We start from the raw sequence: 24,581 nt of genomic DNA, 5'->3' as shown, positions 1-24,581 counted from the left end.
AGTCAGCTCTAGGAAGGGGTACCAAGGGGAAGCAAGACCACAGGAAGGGGCGCTGTTAGGTCACCCATGTCTGAAGGCCAGTCTGTCGCACAGTGGGCTCCATTTGCCCTGGTTAAAAATGTGGTTAAAAGAAGTGTAAGCATGAGCTTAGGAGTTGGACAGCCACGCTTCTGCCTTTCTCAGCCTGTGCTTGTGGGCAGGCTCACTCAGCGTTGTCAGAAGCTGAGACCCAACCTGCCCACCCCAAGGATTTCCTAACGGAGCCTGAAGGTTTGGGCCATTCTGGCTGAGACTGGACCTCTCAGGTCATTCTGAGAATTAAGCCAGTTTCCTGAACGTGTGCTGGATTGAATCTGACCCTAGAGTAGAGGCTTGGGGAGCAGCCAGATCTGCTGTGGTAGTCGTGTCTCTGTGCTTGCTTAGGGGGTTCTGAGTCAGGTGGCGTTTCATTTACCCGAGATGGCAGTGTTCATCTGGGACTTCGTCTCTAGGGGCACAAAGGCTAAAGGACAGGACTGTTCTCCCTGCCTGTGGGTAAAGGAATGAAGTGCCTAAGAGACTTGTCTCTGGACAACTCCAGTCTCTAGGATTAGCTTTCCTCTGTGACCTATCATGTGCAGTCATTCCTGTTCATGTGGTCTCACAAAATCCCCATGAACTGAGCCAGACAGGTTTTTACAAACGACAAGTTGAGTTTCTCGAGGCTCTGATGGACGGTGCAGGTCCGGGACTGTCAGGGAAGGACTGTTTGAGTGCTCACCTGAGGGAGGTTCTTGAACAGCCATCGATCGTTTGTCCCTTACCTTTTCCTGCTCAGGGACAGGAGGGTCCCGTGGTTCAGCAGAAGACACTGGAGGTATTGGATACCAAGCCACACAAACAGAAACTGATTGGCATGGCCCTGGGTCCATCTCAGAGAGCTTAAACTGTCACCATGAGAGCAAGTTGATCTTGTTAAAGTGTGAAGTGTCACCTTTTTTGTGGGCTTGTAATTCCCATATGGGTATTTCATTTTGCCAGATTTCAGTTCTGTGGCTGGGGGGCCCTTCTCTGTGGCCTTGGAACTCAGTCCTGGATTTTCTTCTGTTCCTCTTGTTTGGTCGGGGTTTTGTTTGTTTTTGTTTTGGTTGGTTGGTTTGGTTTGGTTTTGAGGTAGGTTTTACTTTTGACTCTGTAGACCAGGCTGGCCTCTAACTCCGAGATCTGCCTGCCTCTGGCTCCTGGGTGTTAAGATTGAAGCCTTGGCTTCTGCTCCTCTTTTCGTTCTGGTTGAAAGCCGTCTCTTTCTCTTCCTCTTCCTCTCCCTGCTTCCTGAGCTGTTTCAGGGCCTTCTTGCCAACTTCATTGGGGAACATGGTGTATGGAAGCCCTTTCCAACTGTCTGTCTGTCTGTCTCTGACTGTCTATCAGTCTACCTATCTACAAAGTCTTTCTATGTAGCCCTGGCTGTCCTGGAACTCCTTACGGAGCAGCAAGTCTGTAGACCGTGATGGGTGGCATTCTTTAGAAAGCTGCAGGACTGAGGCCAGTATGGCCTTAGTCTGAATTCTGCCTCCTGACTGTTGGCATTAGAGGTGTGCACCACCATGCTCCAAACTTACGTTAAGGACTTTTCTCCATCATGGTTTCATTTCTGACCTCCTGAGTTTTTAATTTTTATTTTGTTTTTTTTTTAATTCTATTTGTTTATTTTATGTGTACGGATATTCTGCTTGCACATATGTCTTTGTATCATGTATGTACATGCCTGTTGCCCTCAGAGTGCAGAAGAGGGCATCAGAATTCCTGAGAGTTCTGGAACTAGAGATTGGCGAGCTGCCGTGTGGATGCTGGGACTTGAACCCTGGTCCTCTGGAAGAGCACAGTGCTCGTCAGCCCTGAGTCACTTCTCCAGCCCTGTGCTCTTGGTTCCTGTCAAGGCTAAGCAGAAGTGTCATTTGCTTAATTCTCAATTGGTTGTCTTCTGCCCTACGAATCGCATTTCCTCATGTGGCTTGTCTCTGTCATCTGTTTTGCAGCTGTTGAGCTGCGATTTGAAAAGAGCCATGCATTAATTTCTTCCTAAGCATTCCTTGTCCTTTAGGTGAGCAACAAGTCTGTAGACCATGGTGGGTAGCATTCTTTAGAAAGCTGCTGGACATTGGCTTCACTTGTGCCACCCCTCTGAAAATACAGTAGTCACTGTCCTAGTGACTATTCCCACACTCTTGTGCAAACACAGTAGCAGGAATTTTTTTTTTTTAAAGATTTATTTATAGGCCGGGTGTGGTGGCGCACGCCTTTAATCCCAGTACTCAGGAGGCAGAGGCAGGCAGATCTCTTGAGTTCGAGGCCAGCCTGGTCTACAAAGTGAGTTTCAGGACAGCCAGGGCTACACAGAGAAACCCTGTCTCAAAAAAACAAAACAAAACAAACAAAAAGATTTATTTATTATTATATATAAGTACACTGTAGCTGTCTTCAGACACACCAGAAGAGGGCATCAGATCTCATTGTGGATGGTTGTGAGCCACCATGTGGTTGTTGGAATTTGAACTCAGGACCTTCAGAAGAACAATCAGTGCTCTTACCCACTGAGCCATCTCCAGCCTCCAGGATTTTTTTTTTTTTTTTTTTTTAAGACGGTCTCTGTAGCCCTGGCTGGCTGGAACTGGTTGTATAGACCAATCTGGCCTCAACTCAGAGAGAGCCACCTGCCTCTGCCTTTTGAGTGCTAGGACTAAAGTCATGTACCACCCTACCCAGCCAAGTAGCAACATTTTGACAGCATTCCTAACTGTGCTTATAATCCTATAAAGGGAACAGGTACCTTCTTGTGGTTTATAGTTGTTTTACTGAATGGATGAAAAAGGCTACACTCATTTTCTCTTCCTCGGGGACCAAATGGGAGGAGAGTAAGTAGGAATTTTAGGAGGGGTTTCTACCTTGGGAAGAGTTCAATAGGTGATGATTTTAGTGTGCCCAAGTGACGTCCACTGTCCTGTGTGTGTGCTCATTGACAGGGCAACCAGCAGGGTGGTAGTGAGTATGTGATCTTGACCTTTCACCTTGAGGGAAGGGAGAACCTGTGGCCTAGGCGCTTTCCACTGCTCTCTGGGGCTGGGGCTGGGGCTGCATTTCCAGACACATCCACAGATTTTCCTGTGCTCTGGTGCCAGACTGCCTGTGTTAGAATTTCTGATCCACCAAATACCAGTGGGGCTCTGGGGCTCTGCCCCTCCATCAAGTGGAGAGTGTGGTCATTGCAGTGGGAATTGAACACAGCAAAGCACCTCGTAAGCTCCACATGTGTTCTAAGTAAATAGGAAGGTTTAGTGGGCTGTCTGGCCCTCCTGCCTGGCTCCCTGCAAGGCTCAGTACCTAAAGGAGAGCAGATGCTGCTTTGGGCTTAGATGAGGCCTTAATGGATTAAAGCAGAACTCTGGAAGGTGTGTGTGTGTGTGTGTAGAGAGCTGCTCTTCCTGAGTTGGTTGAGGTCCTAGGTCAAGTGGGCGATCCGTGTTACCTATTACAACAGTGGTAATACTCAGTGTGTCCTTAAGCAAAGTCCATGACTTCACACCCAGACATTCTGGGCTAGCTACTATAAAATTGTCTGTCCAGATACTCTGGATGCACATAACCTTTAATAGTCATTAAGCCTCGGGTTACTTAGCTAACTCACACCTGAAGGGGACATGCTCTCCTGTGCTTAGTTGGACAACACACAGTACTCCCTATAACACGAACAGCCTTTGCTGTCCTTTGCCTCAGTGAAATCCCATAGGCTGCCTGCCTGCCTGCCTCACTCCCAGGCTCCCGGAGACTGTAGAAGTCTTTGATTATGGTTGCTTTCCTTCTGCCCACTCCTTGTCATAATCTCATATCCCAGCCTGGAGTGGATGGCCTTGTTGGCACCCAGGCGTTTGGGAGGTAATTGTGGTAAAGGTATGGTTCCTGGACAGGCAGGCTGCCCAGGATGTTGTCTGAGACCACCCCTGAGTACCAGCAGTTCTGCATTTCTGGAACTGAAGGTTAACCTTTTGTTTGCTTGTGCGATAAGCAAAGGAGATAAAAGTCATAGCCTGGGAGTAAACAGATGGAAAGGGTCGAGGTTTCCCCATTGGGGAGGCTGTTATGTCAGTCTGGGTAAAGTATGTAATCATTTCATGAAGTCTGGCCTAAGGCAGACTTCCGGTGCGTTGTGAAGAGGCAGCCGTGAAAGGCCCCGACCAGGCAGCAGTCAGTCATTGCTGTCACTGGGAAGAGTGTGCAGAAGAGCAGACAGAGCTGAGGATATAAGCTGACCAGAATGACACAGCTCATTCAGAGGCCACCTGGTCAGTGGAAGCCAAGAGACAATGGGGTGCCCATAGCTATCTAGTCGACTGAATTTTACAGTGCGTTTTCTTAGTGTTTGGAAGAGTAGAGTCAGGAATTTGTTTTTCAAGAAACCCCTTTCCCTATCAGGGAGGGTCTATTGAAGTGCTGTCTGTGCTTAACTTTCCAGCGTTGCTGAAACTTCAACCTCGCAGACTCTGAGTAGTCACCAGATGAGCACTGGGTGGAAGGCGCGTTGGAGAGTTGGCCTTGAGTACTGGTCATGAGCTGGGCTCTGAAATCACATTTCTGGGGTTGCTTCCTGGCTGAAGCATTCACAACCGTGATTTCCAGGAAGTCACTAAGCACTTCAGGGCCAGCTCCCTGATCTATAAGATGGGATGAATAAAGTCCCCATCCATGGCAGTGGCCGCTAATGCTAGCCTCACTGAATTCACTAATCAGCCAGTGGCCGGGAGGACTGCAAAGGGTTTTGTTCCCATGTGGCAGATCCTTCTCATACCACGCATGGTGAGGGCAGAGGGCAAGAAACCAGGTGTCTCAATGGTAGTACATCCTTCCTGCGCAGCACTTCCAGCAGGGCCTGGTGGCTTCTATTCTTAATGCCCCCACCTCCAAACACACACACACACACACACACACACACATACACACACACAGCAACCCCAAGCTACTCTGAAATAAAGGCTGCCTGGCTTACCACTGTGGAGTATTGATTGCTTCTCGTTAGCTTATCTGCCACAGTAGAGGGATTGTCTCAGCATTTTTTTTTTTTTTTTTTGAATCTGCAGGACCAGGACACTGCTCAGCCTTAGTTAAGATGGTGCCTCAGAAGCCAGGCAGCAGTGGCACACAGCTTTAATCCCAGTACTCGGGAGGCAGAGGCAGGTGGATCTCTGAGTTCAAGGGCAGCTTGGTCCACAGCCAGAGCAGCCAGTTTTACACAGAGAAACCCATCTCTAGAAACATACACACAAAAAAACAAAAAACAAAAGACGGTGCCTAGGGTACCAGGAGTCTACAGTCCTTTTGCCTCGCTGAGAAGAGGAATTCTGGAACTGGGATTTAGTTCATAAATTGGCTCTGTTTTGCTCCCCCCCACCCCACCCCCAACTTCTCACAAGCTCTTCCTTAGCTGAGTGGTCTTAGAGCACAGGCCTTAGCGTGTCACTTAGCAACAAGATTTTCGCGATGCTCAGTTCTCAGATAGTCAAGTGAGCCATCAATCCCCAGCCTCCCCCTCTGCTTGCCTTCAGCTCCCACCAGAGCCTCCTGTTAGACAATCGAGTGTGTGGCGGAGGGAGGGACCAAAGACGGGCGAAGTTTAATCATTGAACCGAGCAGCTGGAAGTATTTAACCCAAGCACCCACCTCCCCGCCCGAACTAGAGGCGTGCAGCACTCCACAGACAGAGAGTGTACGGAAGACTCGGCCCTCTCGGGAACAACCACACTTGGGAACATGTTTGCAGTACACTTGGTGGCGTTTTACTTCACCAAGCTGAAGGAGGACCAGATCAAGAAGGTAAGGGCTCTAAAGCTGAGGTGTCTGGCCCAGTCTACACTGACAGACCCAACAGACTCCCTCTCGGCAGCAAAAGGGATTAAGGCACTGGGGCGGGGTGGGGAGGGCAGCTCTAGAGTGCTTGCCTAGCTTCTATTACGTCCTGGGTTCAAGCCCCAGCAGGAAAGGAAAAAGTATTTAAGAGACTTTATTGGAAAAGATACAGGGAGCCAATACCAGTGAACGTCTCAGGGAGGAAGAGGTAGCAAGTGTCCCACATTGCTCACTGTCCCCCGTCCCGGCTTTCAGTCAGAGCCTCTTGGCAAATATGGGATATTGGAAGTCTTCAAAAAGTTCTAGGAACTTTGTGCCCAATTCAGGGCCATTTAGGGGCAAGGCCATGACGAAGGTCGAAGGTGAGTCGTTTATAAAGAAAGAGAACTTTTAAAAGTGCATCCGATTATTCACGTGTTTGAAATCACATGGAAATAAAGGCACCAAGACAAAACCTGGGATTTTATGATTTTGACACAGGGTCTTATATGGCCCACTCTAGTCTGAGACTACAACCTCAGTCTCCCAAGTGCCTGGAATTACAACCCATTCGGCATGGCTGGCATATACATTTTAACACAGTTGTAATTTTCAGCATGTCCTATTGTCCTATTAATAGGTCAGGTTTTTGGCTACTTTGCCCCAGCTACAAAATCAAGATGGGCTCTAGTTGACTGATGAGATCAGGATTATCTTCTGGCAGCTAAAATGAGTGCAGCCTGTGTCCCTGGTCACACTCACTGGCTGCTGACAGCTGCAAGGAGGAGGATGTAGCATCTCCATTGACAACAGGAGTCCTCCGGGCAACTATACTCTGCCAAGGTCACCCGGGCACTAACAGTACACTGAAATTGGCAGATGCCTCCTCTAGCCTTCTAAATGCTTTTCAAACTTTGAAAGAGGAAGTATGGTCCCCTTGTAGCCCCTTTTTTGCTAGTGGGTAAACTCCGTCTGTCTGCAGTCCATGAGAGCCAGGGCAAGCCGGAGAGTAGAAACCCATCTGCTTTGACAGCTTTTCATTCTGTCATTTGTTGGACTAGATTCCCAGAACCCCCTCTGCTGACTGCTTGAGGGGTGTAAAGTCCTTTGCAGCCCTGTTTCAGAACTCATTGCTGTTTCTACCAGCTGGGCGGAGAGGCCAGCCCTAAGGATAATCTTTGAGACTGAAACCTTTAGTTTGCAGTCACTTCATCCCCCGACTCCGTACAGTGGCTGGCCTTTTGTTCTAGCCTGGGATAAGGCTGGAGCATGTTTGTCCACCAGCCCAGGAACAGGTTCAAACAAGGCATTCCAGAGCCTCTGAAAGAAGGGCCAGCCTTAATCAATACCTGGGTTGAGTTCCTCCCCTCACTGTGAAAAGCAAGAAAGTCAGGAATCCCCAGAAGCCACCCTAATCAAGGGCCCAGCAGGTCCCTTGGGCTTGTGAGTACACTGGTTTGTAGCCAGTTTGACTCACAGCTTGAAGGACATTCCTCCACAGGCCAAAAACAGCTCTTCTAAAAGCAAAGTGTGTTGTCTGAGTGGTAATTCAGTGGTTCCTGTCCGACAGTTTACACACTTCCTGCCCCTGGCGTTGTCAAGGTCCTGGGAAGCTTGCCTTCAAAGATTATTCATTAGACCCTTGCACTGTGTTTGGAAATCTCAGAAGGACAGGAAGACAAAAAGAAGGCCACTGTCTGACATTCGTTTCCAGTTCAATATATTGATGTATTTGACCTATTGATAATGCTGGGTTGCACCTGGTCATTGACTCTCAGAGATGGATCATTCATAAGAACAAGGCAGATTGGGCTTTCAGTGTGTGTGTGTGTATGTTCACAGTTTAGTATGCCAACATTGCAAAATTATGGAGATGTTTACTTGAACACACCTTTAATTTCCCCCAAGTCCCAAGCCCTCTTGTGTGCTCTGTAGGCAGCCTTGCGCTCTGCTCCTGGTGTGCTTTTACGGTTAGGTTGGCACGCATTCTGCATCAGCTCTGATTGCTTCTGTACATATGTCTCCATCTTATCCGTGATTAACTTTCAGTGTCTTCCTTGGAGCACACCAAGTACGTGTGCCCTATGGCATCCCAGTTTCCCCTCTTGTTGGTTATGAGGGAATGTTCAAAACACTCTTTCCAACCACTAAAAGATTACAATATTAAAACAATAATATTCAGGTTCTCCCCTGAAATTGCTTCCTGATTTAACCCAGCATACAAACTGAATTCCCTCAATGGGGAAAAAAATTGCTACAACAAACAGTGGTCTATATTTATTATTCTCCCTACTTGGGATAATTTTCTGAGAATAATATGTCAGAAGTGAAATCAGGAGGTCAAAGTGTGGAAGCTGTTTTATGACTCTGCTCCTAGTATGAGTGAGACCTTTGGACCGAGTGATCCTTCAGGTCCCCTCAGGCTCCTTCCGTCTATAACTGAGCAGCCTTGAGCTTCAAGGCTTATCATCTGTCCCTCGAAAGCTTGCCAGGTCTTCTATTCCCTTTTGGTTGGAGGACTCTAAGGAAGAGGGCTTGGGCTCCTGCCACTCACGCCCTCCTGTGAGTCCTGCTCACACATGCCTCAAATTACCTGTCTGGATTGAAAATGGTGCTTTTTCGGTTTTCTTCCAACATGTCTCAGGCTCCTCCTAACTACTTTGTATCTTTAGGAAGATACAAAAAAAAAACCCAACCCCGCCCCACCCCGCCCCCAAGTTGACATTCTTCCCTGACTAATGCTCACCAAAAGAGCAACTCAAGATGCTAACTGATCATTAGTTGGCAGCTTACCTGTGACCCCCTGCCCGCCCTGACATACACAGTCTGTGGGTGTCTGGAGAAGTTCTTTATGCTTAAGCAGTGGCTGAGCAGTGAGTCCAGGCTCTGCCTGGGGTCTTTGGCAGGGCAGTAAAGGATCAAGCTGAGTTCCCACATAGCGCATTCCATCCTTCCTCTGCCCCAATTACTTGGGTCATGCCCTTTCTACCCAGTTTTCTCCGTATGTGCAAGTTTGTGCCAACCAATTAGTCATCAACTGCTGAGCCGGAAGGCCTAATGAAGCATGACCTGGTTACATCGGATCTTCCCAAATACCCTGAAAGCTCAATTGTCCTTTTTGTTGGTGGGCCTCTGATAGTTTTCTGGCCTCTCTTTATCCCCCACCCTACCTCACCCCCACCCCCAGTCCCCAGAGCCAGGGGGCCATTTCACCATCTTGGGACTCTTGATCGAATCCTTCTGTCCTCTGGGCCGAGCTGAAGAAGACCTCCCTCTGTAGCCAAGGATGAGCTTGCGCTCCTGATCGATCCTTCTACCTCTACCACGCATGTGCAAGAATCACAGAAATGGGTCACCAGGCCAGGCTCTGTGTGGCTTTAAAAATTAGACTTAGTGAGCCTCTGTCTCAAAAAGCAGAACAAAACATCTGAATTAGGATAACGGCACTACCTCCTTAAACTGTAATAGAGATTTAGAGAAGGACTGCAATTGGAAATCAAATTTCCTGCTAAGCTTCCTAGCAGCCAAAAAGCCAAGGGCAATGTGTTTGGTTGGATGGAAGAAAGCTTCTACAGTAAAGCCAGGCATGGCAACACAAACCTGCAATCACTCAGGAGACAGAGGCAGGGGCATCACTAGTTTGAGGTCTACCAGGGCAACTTAGCAAGTTGTGGGCTACCCTGATTTACATGGCTGTGTAGTGGGAAGCAGTCTTAAACAGCAACAAAAACAAAACAAAACCAGATAGAGAAAATTAGGCACCTGAGATTTGAGGTATGGCTAATCTTCACAGCAGAGAGAGAACGGTGCGTGGTGAGGGCCAGGAATTGGAGATTAGACACTGAAGCACACTCCCACACACCAACTGAACCAGGGCTTGTCTCGGGGACTACTTCCTTCCTCAGTTTGCCCTTCCGAGGAATCAACCTGCGCTATCTCCATCTCCCATTCTGTTCTCCCACCTCCCTGCTGGTGGTGTGCTGGTTAGGAACCTCAGGAGCACATAGAACAAAGCTGTCCCCAGAGTCAGGAGTGCAGCTCCTCTGTAGAACTGGGAGTTCACAGCCTTAGCTGGGAGTGAGGGCAAGCACCTGCAGCAGCAGCCAAGCCTAGCCAAGCCGGCATCTCTTCCAGGTGGACAGGTTCCTGTATCACATGCGGCTCTCGGATGAGACCCTGGTGGACATCATGGCCCGCTTCCAGGCCGAGATGGAGAAAGGCTTGGGGAAGGACACCAACCCCACTGCCTCTGTGAAGATGCTGCCCACGTTTGTCAGGGCCATTCCAGATGGCTCAGGTGAGCGGGGCTCAGGCTGACAGAGACTCCCTTCCCTCTATTCCCATACCAGCCCCTTAGCTGATGAGTCACCATTGCTTGCCTCTGTCTTTTTCTAACCTCTCACCTCCCTCTGCCCCAGTCCCACTAACTGAACACTTTTGGGGTCCACATCAGAGACCCTCAGATTGTCTTCTACCCACCCACCACATCCTCATTCCACTTGCTCCCCTCCTGCAGAGTCCCCTCCCGCTCCCGTTCTTGCACCTTGATTTTTTTCCAGATACAACCCAGAGATCACCCACTGCCTCTCTCTAGGAAATGTCCCCATACTAGGATAGGGGCTTGTTAGGACCCTTGTCACAGTTGTGGGTGACAGTCTCCAGAAGCCAGGGCTTGGTTACCACATTGTTCTGAGCACTTACCAAATACTAGCCCCTGACACAGGTGTTGAATGAATGGTACGTGGCCTTTAGATTCCAGGCTAGAAGCAGTAAGTACTGAGAGGACCAGTGTGGGGAAGTAATGCTAAGTGACCATCCAAGGAATCTGGACTCCAGGTCCAGCTCCATCACACCTTAGAGACTCCAGGCAGCCATTGGCCTTACTTCTTCATCTGTCAGATGGGGGAAGTGGTCCATCCATATGCTGGGCTGGGTATCAAACCCAGGGCCTGGGCCGTGCTCTTGGCCATGCTGGATAAGTCCCTATGGCTGAGCCACATTCTCAGCTCCTATGTATTGGGTTACTGTTGCTTTTCTGCTCTTGGGATAGGAGGCAGGAACTCTGAAGGAGTCCACTCAGGCCCAGATGATGGCCCCAACAAGTCTCTGCTAGGACCTGGGTTCCATGTTTGCCTGAGCATAAGATCTACCCATGTGTGGTGGCTCCTACACATGGTCCCTGGAGACTCTGGTAACATTCCCATAAATACCATGGGTTAACACAGCACACATTCTGCTGTAGTTCACAAAGTCAGACGTTTGAAATGGGTCTCGCTCAGCTAAAGTTAAATTGTCAGCAGGGCTGTATCCCTTCTGGAGACTCTGGAGGCAGTTAAGGGAAGATAGCTTTCTTGCCTTTTCCAGCATCTAGAAGCACCCATGTGATCTTTTCGTCCCCAAGCCAATGGTGTGTCTTCAGAGCTTTCTCCAACTCTGGCCCTCTGCCTCTCTTTTCCAAATCTAAAGGCCCTGTGATAATAACATCAGGCCCACTGAGATAATCCGGGCTAATCTCCCAACGTAAAGGCCAGCTGATTCTGAGTCTGCCTGCAGCCTACAACCTTGATTCACCTTTGCCATGTGTCCCAATATAGGCGTAAGACCCAGAGATCAGGATGTGAGCCTCTGGGGGAGGGGAGGGGCATTCAGCTGCCATCCAGTGTGCCAACTTCAGTTCTGCTAAAGCCATAAGATAAAAAAGAAGTGCTGTTTTGTTTTGGTTTTTCCTTGAGCACACAGTGCCATTGTGGAATGCTAAGGTCTTTCTGGCATGCGATCCTCCCAGAACATCATGGGGTGACAGCTGTTGCTGTGTCTGACTGTGAAGCAAGAGGATTCTCCAGTTTCGGGGTGTCAGTGCTCAAAGCCTTAGAGCTATTGAAGAAACAAAGACTGAAGCTTGAAGTGTACTTAGGGGACCTCCAATTTGATTAACAGGATTCTGGGGACCAATGCTTGGGTCAAAGCAGCAGGGGGAGGCACGGCATCCTTCCTTGCAGGTGGGTGCTTGTGGGTAATGTATTACCTAGAGGAACATGTGATTTGAAGAGGTGTGACCCTACTGTGAAATCTGGGCACTGCCTCTGACACCAGAAGAGGGTGCTTGGGGACTGTGGTCCTTGACAGGTCGTCCAGGGCCATCTGACACCTGAGTCATAGGGCGTGTGTGGGGTGGTGAGGAGTACCAGGTCTAAGTCCTCCTAACCCATGCTAGGTGTGGCTCTGAAGCCAGGGAAAGTGACCTTGGGTAGTCTGGTGGCTGTGGGGCTGCTTCAGAAAGTTTAGAGATGAGACTCCCTCCCAAATTCTACAGCTTCGTTCTCTTGCATCCAGGACACATATCCGGCATTGTTGACCTCTGATAACCTCTCATTACCTGATACAGTGCCATGCTATTATTTAGCCATGGGGCCCAGGGTCTCTAATAGATGCCCTTGGCAACCCCTATACCACTGTTCTGCAGTCTGCATCAGTAGAGTATAGTCAGAACATGGCACCCATTTGTAGGTTGTCAGTGGAAGAGGCCAAGGGATGTGCTGTCTCCCCATGAAGAGTGGGTCTTCAAGTTTGCTGAATCGAACAACAGACAGAGCCACAGGAGAAAGCGTGCAGCCTCATCAATGTGCCCATGAGCACAGGGGCCATATGCAACATGGGACTCTGGGCCCCTTAGTAAGGAAGCTAACACAGGCCTTTCTCGTCAGGACCAAAGGCCTAAAAGTGAGGGCTTTGTAGCTAGCGTCTGCCTCCTTCTCAGCCACCAGAAAGTACAAGAGTGACACCCATCTCAGATTGTGGTTGTAATGGTGTGATTCTTTGTTCTTGTATAGCAGGCTCTCTCCCTGACCTCCGTCTCCACCCTTTGGTGAGGGCCAGGGTGAGTCTTAAAGCCCACTGAGCTCACAAAGACCAGATTGACCGGCCCTAGGGCTACAGAACCTGGGTTTCATCTTTGCTGTGGCAGAAGATGCAAATGCACCAGGGCAGTTCCTAGACATGGTTTCCATGTCCTCCCCTGGGGAATGTGGGTCTCCAGAAATCCTTGTAATTTGGCTTCCAGGCCCCCATAGGAGACACTGTACTAGGAAATAGGAAAGGAGTTGAGGTGCAGGCCCCAACAGTGGCTTAGGGAATGTTAGGGTTCAAACCTGGGATGAATGGCTGAGGTGCCATATTAAATGGGCTAGCCACCAGGCTCTCCAGATATTCCTTGGTCCCTATCTGTTTCAGGGCCCTCCTGGCTGGCATACCCAGCCCCCTATCCTGAACTCTCCAGCCCAGGGGGCTGGGCAGCTCTTTCCTATAGAATCTAACCATTTTGGTTACCTACCCTCTTTGTGCCTTTGGACTTCCGGGCTGCTGCGCCTGGTTCTCCTCTCTTCTCCTCTCCCTCCCCTGTCCCTCTCCCACACAGCCCGGCTCAGGGTCATGTCCACTCTGGGCTCTCCACTTATCTACAATAAACCTTCTCCTCTGCCATCCCTAAGAGCAGCCGTGCATGGTCTTTTCTTTGCCTTTTTATTTTATTTTTTTCATTCAGGGAATGGAACCCTTGCTCCCCACCTCCAGAGGTTTTTTGTTTTGTTTTGTTTTGTTTTTTGTTTTTTGTTTTTCCTTTTGTGCATGTTTGTGTGCGTGTTGGTGCACATGTGTGGGAGTGTGTGGGTGTGTGTGAGTGTGGAGGTCAGAGGTTGCCATCAGGGACTTTCTCAATAGCTTCCCCCTGTATTTGTCTCTTACCTAGTATTCACTGATCGGCTAGAATGGATGTCCGACAAACCTCAGGGATCCTCCTCTCATGCACCACAGTGACTGGCTTTTTACATAGGTGCTGGGGATTGAACTCAGGTCCCTAGGCTTGTGCAGCAGTCCCTCACTTTACCAACAGCCCTTTCGGTAGCCCCTGCAGAGGAAGGCCGTTTTCTTTTTCCAAATGAGTCTTTTTTTTTTTTTTTTTTTTTTTTTTTTTTAAGATTTATTTATCATATGTAAGTACACTGTAGCCATCCTCAGACACCCCAGAAGAGGGCATCAGATCTCATTACAGGTGGTTGTGAGCCACCATGTGATTGCTGGGATTTGAACTCAGGACCTGCGGAAGAGCAGTCAGTGCTCTTACCTGCTGAGCCATCTCGCCAGCCTCTGCGGCCCCCCCCCCCCATTTTCTTTTTTCTTTTTTCTTTTTGGTTTTTCGAGACAGAGTTTCTCTGTGTAGCCCCGGCTGTCCTGGCACTCACTTTGTAGACCAGGCTGGCCTCGAACTCAGAAATCCACCTGCCTCTGCCTCCCGAGTGCTGGAATTAAAGGCGTGCGCCACCACGCCCAGCTCCCATTTTCTTAATAATTGTTGTGAAAGATTCTCCTTACCCTGTTCTCTTGTCCTGCCTGGGCAGGGCCTCCCCCGCATCCCCCCAGGGTCCAGGAAGTTATTTCTCCAAGATTAGAGTCATACCATGTGAAAGGGACCAGACCACATGGTTTCCGTGAAATGACATCTTGAGTCACACCGGCAAGGGAGGTGTTTGCACAGTGATAAGGATGTGACTCTGGACAGAGGGAGGAACTGACTCGAACCAGGTCTCAGTTTGCCACCTAGAATCCCGCAGAGGGGGCAACTCCCGCTGGCTGGAGACCTTTTTCAAAACTCTCCATCAGATTTGCCCTTGTCTGCCTTAAGCCCTTATGGCTCAGTCTCACCTTCTGTGACTCAATCCCATCCCCCACTGGCACACACTCTCCTCTCCACCTGGCTTCTGACTCCCTCTGTGGGGAACTGGAGAGCTATCGCCTATCATGTGAGACCCCACTCCCATCCCCCACCCGACCCCACAAGCTTCCCAAGCAGAGCCTTTGTCTGATTCAGCACCGTGCTTCTGATAAGCTTCCTCAGGGGGCTCACACCCTGGCATCTTGGCACTGGTTATGGAGTAAGGTGCTCCTGTGAATGTTTGCAAGACTTCTCAGCCAGAAAAACCAGGGTGCGTGCTTATTGATGTGCACGGGTGTGATAAGTGCATAGGATTTTGTGCCTGGATTCCTTGGCCCAGTAATAAACCTTAAGCCACTCCCTCGGGCTCAGTTCAGTGGTAATCTAGGGAGATAATCTTTACTTGCTTCCACTGAAACAAAATTCTGGCTGGGTCTATAAATGATTGACACATTAGCTAGCGCTCGGGGGGGGGGGGGATTGCGTGTTCAGGAATGCAGAGTTCCAGGCCTTTCCACTGACTCAGCCGCCAGGTTCCCAGAGGGGTGTGTGTGTGTGTGTGTGTGTGTGTGTGTGTGTGTGTGTGTGTGAGACAGTTTGCACAGCACTGTTCTGGCCAGCTAAGCATCAGCTTTTAACTTTTGGATTGCCAGAACAGAGAAACCTCTGGAGCATAGCCCGGGTGTGTTTATTGTGTAAAGACTGAGATGGAAGCACACAGATCTCATGGTAATCCTACAGCAGGGACCTCCGTGTGCTCAGCTTTGGGGGAACTGGGCCTGGGAACCTCCTTCCCATGTCCTCCACATTTGCTGTCTGCTAGAGATGTTTCTTGGGCATCACCTCTCGCGGATCACTAACAGCAATAGACTGCCCAGCTGCCCCTCAATGTACAGGAGACTGAGGTTGCCATGGTATGACATCAGACCCTGCTACTGGGGTTTGCAGGCATGGGATTTCTCATGCCTGGCCTATGAGACCACCCTGCAGGCATAGATAGTTCTTTATAAACACGTCTAGTGTTAGGAGGTAAACTTCCCATACATGTGACAGACACCAAAGGCACTGGCGAGGGTCCTGCATAGGTGTCATGGTGTGTGGTGCCTCCCCCATGCATGCATCATTCTGTGTCTCTTTTTGTAGCATCCTTCTTGGGCTTTTGGATGCAAGACCATCTGCTCCTGTTGGAGAGACTGTGCGCCCTTACCCCTAAATTAAGCAACCATGTGGTCCCTGCTGCCCTCCTAGGACTGGGGCTTGTGGGAGGCTGGCTTCTCTTTGCTGCACTCCTCTCTCTCTCTCTCATGCCTTTATGTGAGTTTTCCCAGTGGTTGGTGCAACAGCTTTCTTCCTAGATACAGCATCCGGGGATAGTCTCTGCTCTTAAGGCTCATTCTCAGAGCCCAGCCCCACACCGCCCCGTCCTGCTCACAAAATGGGGTCACATGTGCCTTTTCCCAGTGAGCTTGCTCATTCTCTCCAGCATGACCGAGTGGAGCAGAATCAGGCAGACTCGGGCTAACATCCCAGCTCTATCAGCTCCTGTGTAGAGCAGACTGAAGACCATATCCCCAACCCTCAGGCTAGTGGGATGGTGACACTAATCCGCAGGAGGTTGGGACCTTGGACAGCGCTTGCTGTATGTTAGGCTTTTTTACCACAGGAGAATCTCCACAGAATGGTGACGATTTTCATTTCTCGTAGAAAACGGGGAATTCCTTTCCCTGGATCTCGGAGGATCCAAGTTTCGGGTCTTGAAGGTGCAAGTCTCCCAAGAGGGCCAGCAAAATGTTCAGATGGAGAGCCAGTTCTACCCAATGCCCAATGAAATCACCCGTGGGAATGGCACGGAGGTACTGGCAGGAGGGGCAGACCTGGGTACCAGCCACGAAAGGCGGCACCTAAGCCCCGTGCCTGTGTTCTCTCTGGCAGCTCTTTGACTACGTAGCCGACTGCCTGGCAGATTTCATGAAGACCAAAGATCTGACGCATAAGAAGCTGCCTCTGGGCTTCACCTTTTCTTTTCCCTGCAGACAGAATAAGTTGGAGGAGGTAAGGCAAGGGGTGGGATGGGTGGGGGGAGAGGGGTGGGAGCAGGTGTATTCATGCATGAAATTCTGGTCTGTCGGTCTTTTTGCTTTCTGCTAATGTGAGACAGAACGGGGTGATGTAGGCCCTTGGTTTCTGTGCTTAACAGAACATACATGAAAGGAGCATGAAAGGACGGGACACTTTAGGTGGTTCTCATGAAGGCTTGCTGGGCCCTAAGTGCACATCTCAAGGTTGCCCAGAGATGCAGTGCTGGCCTCAGAGTCACAGATATCCCCCTGCCTCTGCCTCCTGGCACCTAAAAGGCCATTTTATTTCCTCTGTCTGATGCTGCCTGAGCCTAGAAGTGACCTGCAGTGGCCTCAAGGTGGCAGTGTGGCACAAAACCGACTGAGGCTCTGACCATGGGTCTAAGTTGTGCAATGTGCCCGATTGGAGCTCCTGGAGAATGTTCCTGTGTGTTCCTTCATTCATAACTTAGGGGACTAGAAGAGAGGTGTCTGGGGAGTTTGTGGGCTTGGACTTAGCTGCCCCTGACCGGGTGGATGGACTTGGGCAAGTCTGTTAATCTCCATGTTCTCTTCTCATCTGGAACAAAAGCCTGTAATTCCTTGTGAATTCAGATGAGAAATGCCATTTGTAAGTAATGATCGTTCATTCAACCGGAGAACCATTTTTCCAAGTTGAAATTAAGTTCTCCAGGAAGTCCCTATAAGGTAGCACCGAGCTAGTTCTGAGGGACCTACAACTTGTGCATTCTATACACCCCGAAGTACCCTACCCCAGGGTGTGAACGGAAGGGACAGAGGGGTCATTCTCTCATCAGTTCCCTGTGCAGCTGGAGGTGGGGCAGAGGGAGTGTGAAAGTGTGCGTGTGGGTTCTATTATACGAATCAAAAGCTCTTGGCTCCCGTGTGTTGTGAGTCAGAGTTCTGTCTCTTCAGCATTTGTGCTTCTGGTGACTGAGATAAAATATGTAAAGAAAGGGAAGGTATTTCTGTCCCTAATTTATTCACCCAAGGCAACATTAAAAAAATTTCTTTGCAAAAGATGGAATCAACCCAAATGTCTCCCAGCTGACGAGCAGATTAAGAAAGGGCACCTCGGGCTGGAGAGATGGCTCAGTGGGTAAGAGCACTGACTGCTTTTCCGAAGGTCCAGAGTTCAAATCCCAGCAACAACATGGTGGCTCACAACCATCCGTAATGAGATCTGACTCCCTCTTCTGGAGTGTCTGAAGACAGCTACAGTGTACTTACATATAATAAATAAATAAATTAATTAGTTAAAAAAAAAGGAAGACCCCCTCTGATCTTTCTCTCTCTTCCCCCTTCTCTTTCCACCTTGCTCTTAAAAAAAAAAAAAAAAAAAAAAAGAGCACCTCTGTACAGTGGAATACTACTCAGCCATCAAAAGGAAGCCATTCTGTTATTTGTGGGAATGGGCAGGAATATTAAACTCAGTGAAATAACTCAGGCACAGAGGACAAGTTACATGTCTCTCATTTTGCTGTTGTTGGTTTTGTTTTGCTTTCTCAAGACAGGGTTTCTCTGTGTTGTAGCCCTGGCTATCCTGGAATTCACTCTGTAGACCAGGCTGGCTCACAGACACCCACCTGCCTCTGCCTCATGAGTCTTAACTTGTTTTGGAAATCTAGATAAGTCTCTTTTAAAAAAAAAAAATTCCATAGCTGTGTGTAGTGTTTGTGCAGGTTGCCCCGATTGGATTGTGCACTGAACCTGCCTACCATACCCCTTAAATTATTATGTATCAATTAGAAACAAAATCAAACCCCAAAGAATCAGAGTGATTGAACAGAGAGAGGAGAGCCCGTGGGGCTCAGAGCCAGGGCTGTCTGCCTGCCACGGCATAGCCTGAACACCTCCGGGCACTGACCAAAAGCACCCTCACAGGGTGTTCTGCTTTCGTGGACCAAGAAGTTCAAGGCCCGGGGAGTTCAGGACACAGACGTGGTGAACCGCCTGGCCACTGCCATGAAGAAGCACAAGGTAAGGGGTTCACCTTGGTGTGAGGCCTCCTAGTCCTCTACCCTTGGGCTTGGGGGCCCTTGTAGTGCATCTCCCTGGAAGGAGAACTTGGCGGGGTCCCCTTTGTAGTGAAGACGAGCACTGGCCTTCTGGAGAACCACAAGAGACAGGCAACCTTTTATGCCTGGGTCCCCAGGCACCACAACCTACCCTTGTTGGAAGGTTGGACTTGAGCTGTGGCTGTGTTTAGGCCCCACCTTGCCTCCTCTTTAGGCTGGGGTGTAGTGGTGAAATCACGTGCACCTGCTTTGGGGACAGTTCCTAGTTACAAACCAACCAACCAACCAACGAACACACAGGTCCCAAAGAACCAAAAAACACTGTTCATAGCTCTCTATTTAGCTTTCTACGCTTGCTTTTTTTATATATATAATATTTTACAATCATTTTTATAGCAGCAAAAGTAAGAGAGAAGAGAGAGAGAGAGAGAGAGAGAGAGAGAGAGAGAGAGAGAGAGAGATCTCAACCCCTTAAAAGCTGAACTGCTTGTTGCATGATGGGAAGAGGAGCTGTTCTTACCGTTCTTAGCCGAGCTGGTGAATGAGCCTCTAGGAAAGGGGCTGGTGCACCACGTGGAGCTATGATCCCCTAACCCCAAAGGAAGACTATGATGTGTCATCTTCCAATTCTTTCTTCTCACCTTAAAGCAGTCAGTCCTTCAGGTCTGAGGGAACTGTGATGGCAGCGTCCGGACAGAATAACCTACGTAGAAGAGAGAGGTTTTAGTTGAGATGGGTTTTGCCATGCTTGCTGCCTGGCAGGGCCCCGTGACTCAGGACTGACATGTTTTCTCTTAGAAATAACCATCATTTCCATGACAGATCTGTTTTCCATTATCTCCCCCCGGGGTAGATATAGATATAGTATATAGATATAGTATAGTCGCCCTTCACAGCAGTCATTCCCTCAGTGCAGAAGCACAGGCTTCCCACTCCTACCTTAGGCTTTGAACCTTCACAAAATCTGTTTCTTGCAGGCAGTGTCTAGCGTGTTCACTGTTTGGGGGAGGGGGTAGAGAGAATATGGCTTCCCTCCACTGATACCCTTGAGGCCTTCTGTTCACCAGGACCTGGATGTGGACATCCTGGCTTTGGTTAACGACACTGTGGGGACCATGATGACTTGTGCTTATGATGATCCCAACTGTGAAGTCGGCGTTATCATCGGTAACTCAGTGAACTTGGGGTGGGGGGCAGTGAGATTGGGGCTGAGTTTGAGTAAAATCTATATAAATATGAAGGGTGCTGCCATTTTTCTGCAGAGCAACACAGGGAGATGAGAAACCTGCATCTACATCATTCTCCCTCCTTCCATCCTTCCTCCCTCTGTCTATCCATCCTCCCTCCCTCCATCCTCCCTTCCTCTGTCTATCCATCCTCCTTCCCTCTGTCCACTCATCCTCCCTCCCTTTATTCTCCTTCACTCTATCTCTCCTCCCTTCTTCCATTCTCGTTCCTTCCCTCCCTCTCTCCATCCTCCCTCCCTCTGTCCATCCATCCTCCCTCTCTCCATCCTCCTTCCCCCCTCCCTCCTTCAATGAATTCATCTTCCCTTTCTCCCTCCATCCTCCCTCCCTCTCTCCATCCATTCTCCCTCCATCTTCCTTCCCTCCTGTTGTAAAAAAAAAATACTCAATAAATCCTGGTGTGGGGTTCTTCTCACCTTAATTATTTGTGTTCCCAGATGAAAGACACATACAGCCTTTATATTTTAATCTGTCTTGTGCAGCATAGCAGTTGGGCAGCTGCCTGCCCTCCATGCTGTTAGAATCTACTTTCCCATCGGTAACCCCAAATTATCACTTATTATTTACTATGTTCTATCTGGGCTGCTCTTAACCCAATCGGGCAGCCCTCTGAGCCATGTTCTCTTGGCTCTTAGACCATGGCTGCTCTGCTTGCTTCTCTAGCCCATGGGCTGCTCTCCCTTCCTCCTTTTCTTCTGAAGTCCTTGAAATCTAACCCCCCCCCCCATGTCTCTTCTCCCCAGCTATTGGCTGCTGGCATCTTTATTTACCAATCAGAATTAACTGGGGGCAGGGTCCCTCAGGCTACATGCAGACTCCAAATCTTAAAGCCCAACACTTAACATTACAATAAACAGTAAAAGACAAAACCTCAACACACCTTCCTTGCATCCATCTTCCCTCCCTCCCTCCTCCCTTCCTCTGCCCTCCATCAATCCTCTCTCCCTCCTCATCTCCATCTCCTGCCTCCTCCTTCCCTCCCTTTCTTCATGCTGTGATGTGCTGGCTCTGTGCTCAGTGCTGGCTCACAGTGAATCTCCTTGGACCCTCCTGTGTATGTTGAGAAGGGCAATGGAAGCTGGACATAACCCCCATCTGTAATCTCGGCCCTCATGGATTGGAGGCAGTAAGATTGCTCTAACTTTGATGCCAGCCTGGGCTACTTAGGGAGTTTCAGGCTAGCCTGGGCTTAAGACTGAGCTCCTATCTCAGTTGGACTGCAACTGTGAGACTGATCCCCAGGACAGGGGTAGACGTAGACAACCTGTCCAGAGGCCACTGAACTGTCTGTCGGCAAAGGCACAAAGGGGCCTGAGACATGAAAGTTAGAGGCTGCAGGTGTCCAGCAGCTGGGGAGCCTGGGAAAAGGCAGTTGGAGGCTCAGACATTCAAGTAATATTTGAGACAGGGTTTTATCTGTAGACCAGACTGGCCTTGAACTCACCATCCCCCTGTCTGGATTACAGGTGTGTGTGTGTGTGTGTGTGGGGGGGGTGCATGCTAGTGTGTGCCACCATTTCTGGCTCCTAGGCTGTTTCCAGATAGCCCATTTCTACCTCCCATTCCTCTGCCAGGGCTAGGGCACTTTCTGATTTTCTAAAAGGGGTTCCTTGGCCTGGTTTTCCTAAGGGGTCTGGCCACCCGAGCAGCTTGAAGCTCCTAACGATTCCAGGACCCCGACTTCACCCTGGGACAGGCACATGGCAGTCATGCTTTCACCTGCTGTTGCTCCTCTGTCTGTCTTGGTTACTGTGTCCGAGACCACAGATTGGGTTTTTAAGCCTGAACATTGTCCCACACTTAAGGTTTTTTCCAAATATCAAGTTAGAGTCTATTTTTTTTTTTACATATCTCATCTTTTTCTTATTGGCATTTAAAATGCCCAGACCAGGGTACCAGCCAGGGAAGGAGACGTGAAATGAACAGAGGGATGAGAATTCAGAGTCGCTTTGCTGAGACGCACGATTTCTCTTGCTTCAGGCACAGAATCTACGGGGTTTTGTTTTTGTTTTTGTTTCTTTAATTTTTCAGAGCTTCGCAAACACTCAGCTCATTCTACTTTTAAAATATTTTTACAATCCCCAAAAGGGTCCAAAAAGGCATGCCCATTTGCAGCCATCCCTTAGCACTTGCCTGTGTCGGGTGCTTGCCTGGAAGGCTTTCATACTCACTCGGCGTCAGGGTCTGGCTTTCTTAGCGGATACTTACCAACAAGGACCTCTGCTGACGACCACTGATGGCAGCCATGAGCCAATGGGTGAATGGTGTCAGTGGCCGGAGACATGGCCCAGCCCTTAAGAGCCTGGAGATGACCCGAGTTCCATTCCCAGCATGCACACTGGGTGGCCTACACTACCTGTAACTCCAGTTTCAGGGGACCTGACGCCCTATTCTGGATTCCACAGCTATCTGTCCTCACATATGCCCATACCCACCCCTATAACTGAAAGAGAAATGTGAAGAACAGTTTTCGTGTCAGATAGAGAGGACTGAGGGAGTGTAGAGAAAGCATAAAGAAGCACTCTGTCGGTTAGTTTGATTGGTTGATTGATTTATTGGTTGGTTGATATTTTTAAATTTATAAGGTTAGCTCATTCCCTCTTCCCTGGTATTCTTTTATAGCACTGATGCATACTCACAAGGGATAGATTCACAATTGCCAACACTCATAGCTGCACACCATCATGAGCTGAGGTGTGTGGGTTCCACACGTGGACCTCCCCTGTGAGCCTCATTGCCCAGGAGCTCAGGCTTGCCAGAGCCAGCTGCGGCTGCTGCGGGGGCAGCAGGGGTGGTGGCAGAGGGAAAACACCCTGCCACTCTGCCTGCCTTTCTCAGTACCTGGGTACTGAGTTCTCCCCGTTTCCCCAGCCAGGCCCCCTTTCCTCTTTGAACGTTCTCTCCAGGAACAGGCACCAACGCGTGTTACATGGAGGACATGAGCAACATCGACCTCGTGGAAGGGGACGAGGGAAGGATGTGTATCAACACGGAGTGGGGGGCCTTCGGGGACGATGGGGCTTTGGAGGACATCCGTACCGAGTTTGACAGAGAGCTGGACCTGGGCTCGCTCAACCCCAGGAAGCAGCTGTGAGTGCTCCTTTGTTAGCATCCGGGTATCAGCACCTGGCAGTCCCTGCTCACTCAGGCTCACTCTGTGCCCGGGAAGGTCAGTCCCCGCAACGAGTCTGTCCCACTAGATCCTAACCACAGTTCTCATGTAGTCCATAGTTCTGGGTATGTATGCGCATCCAAGGCTCGCATCGATAAGGCTGCGAACCAAATGCCCTGCTTCTGCTGTCTTGGAGTGTGTAAGTGAGTGGGCACAGAGGAAAGCCAGGCACAGAAAGCGCAGGACTCTGCCCGGGGCTTCCTGTGTGTGCTTCCTGGGGCTCCCCAGCCACCCGACATCCTCAGAAGTCTCATCTCACAACAGCCTGTGTCTGATGTTTGGCCATGCCCCTTTTGAGCGACCTGCGGAACAGCTGCCCTGGAGCCTGCTGCAGCTCTTTGCAGCGTACTGAGTTTCTTCCAGGCACATTGCGCAACTGGCTTTGCTATCCTTTCAACAGGCGTTGCCTTCGGCACCCTTTGCAGCTCATCATGTTTGTCCTGACTGGGCCTGGACACACACACACACACACACACACACACACACACACACACACAACCTCCTTCCCTGTAACTATGAGCTGTTACAAGCCAGGGCAGTGTTGGTCTATGGTTTCCATTTATCTCTGCTTCACTCAAAAGAATTTCCACTGAAATCGAGCCTGAATTTCTTTTTCTTGCCTTCTGTGCCTTCAATGTTTAAGATAATTATTTTGGAAAAAAAAGGGGTTTTATTTGTGTGTATGCGTGTGTACACATGTGTACACGTGCATACATGGAGGTGCTCACAGAGGCCAGAAGATGGCATTGGACTGGCCCTCTCCCTAGAGCTGGAGTTACCAGTGCTTGTGAGCTCTCTGCTGTGGGTGCTGGGAATCGAAGTCAGGCCCTTTGGAAGAGCAACAAATGCTCTTAACGGCTGAGCCATCTCTCCAGCCCCAATGGTCTAATTGGTTTTGTTTTTTTTTTTTTTTTTTTGGTTTTTCGAGAGAGGGTTTCTCTGTATAGCTCTGGCTGTCCTGGCACTCACTTTGTAGACCAGGCTGGCCTCGAACTCAGAAATCCGCCTGCCTCTGCCTCCCGAGTGCTGGGATTAAAGGCGTGCGCCACCATGCCCGGCTGGTTTTGGTTTTTTATTGCAATGTGTAAGTCTGGTTAGAACAGATAGTTCTGGAAGTTGCATCTTCCGATATTTGAAGACTAAAAAGTATATTATTGTTCAGCCTAGGAAACAATTAGTCTGGTGTAGAGGCTCAGAGGTGAGGGCTGAGCCTGGGGTCTTCCATCTGTGTCATGGTGGGCCTTCTCTGGGGTCTCCGAGCGTTACTGTAACAGATGCCTGAGCTAGTGGGCTTGAGGGTTCACCTGGTTCACATTTGGGAAGTTCCTCGCCTACATACTCCAAGAGGAAAAGCATGACATTTGGCTCACAGCCTTATGACCAGCTGGCTTCATGGCTTTTGGGCCTGTAGCCACGTAACATGTTATGGTGGATGTATGTGGCAGAGGGAAACCATTTACCTCATGGTTGGGTGTGGCACAGAGAGAGGGCTGGGGTCCCACT

At 49.6% G+C, this 24,581-nt stretch overlaps 1 protein-coding gene across 1 annotated transcript in view; it reads left to right on the top strand.

Moving 5' to 3' along the window:
- The first annotated feature begins 5,765 nt into the window (after positions 1 to 5,765).
- The window catches only part of Hkdc1 (hexokinase domain containing 1), a 39,196-nt gene continuing 20,380 nt past the window's right edge, over positions 5,766 to 24,581 (top strand). The window contains exons 1-7 of the mRNA XM_021174451.3: positions 5,766 to 5,844; positions 9,991 to 10,153; positions 16,268 to 16,416; positions 16,496 to 16,615; positions 18,526 to 18,621; positions 19,727 to 19,826; positions 22,813 to 22,996. Of these exons, the coding sequence (XP_021030110.1) occupies positions 5,782 to 5,844; positions 9,991 to 10,153; positions 16,268 to 16,416; positions 16,496 to 16,615; positions 18,526 to 18,621; positions 19,727 to 19,826; positions 22,813 to 22,996 (875 nt within the window). The 5' untranslated portion in view covers positions 5,766 to 5,781. The remainder of the gene's footprint in view (positions 5,845 to 9,990; positions 10,154 to 16,267; positions 16,417 to 16,495; positions 16,616 to 18,525; positions 18,622 to 19,726; positions 19,827 to 22,812; positions 22,997 to 24,581) is intronic.

This window comes from Mus caroli, unplaced genomic scaffold, assembly GCF_978045245.1.
Source record: "Mus caroli unplaced genomic scaffold, Mus_caroli_1 scaffold_9, whole genome shotgun sequence".
NCBI lineage: Eukaryota > Metazoa > Chordata > Mammalia > Rodentia > Muridae > Mus > Mus caroli.
This window is presented reverse-complemented; position numbering and strand designations above follow the sequence as displayed.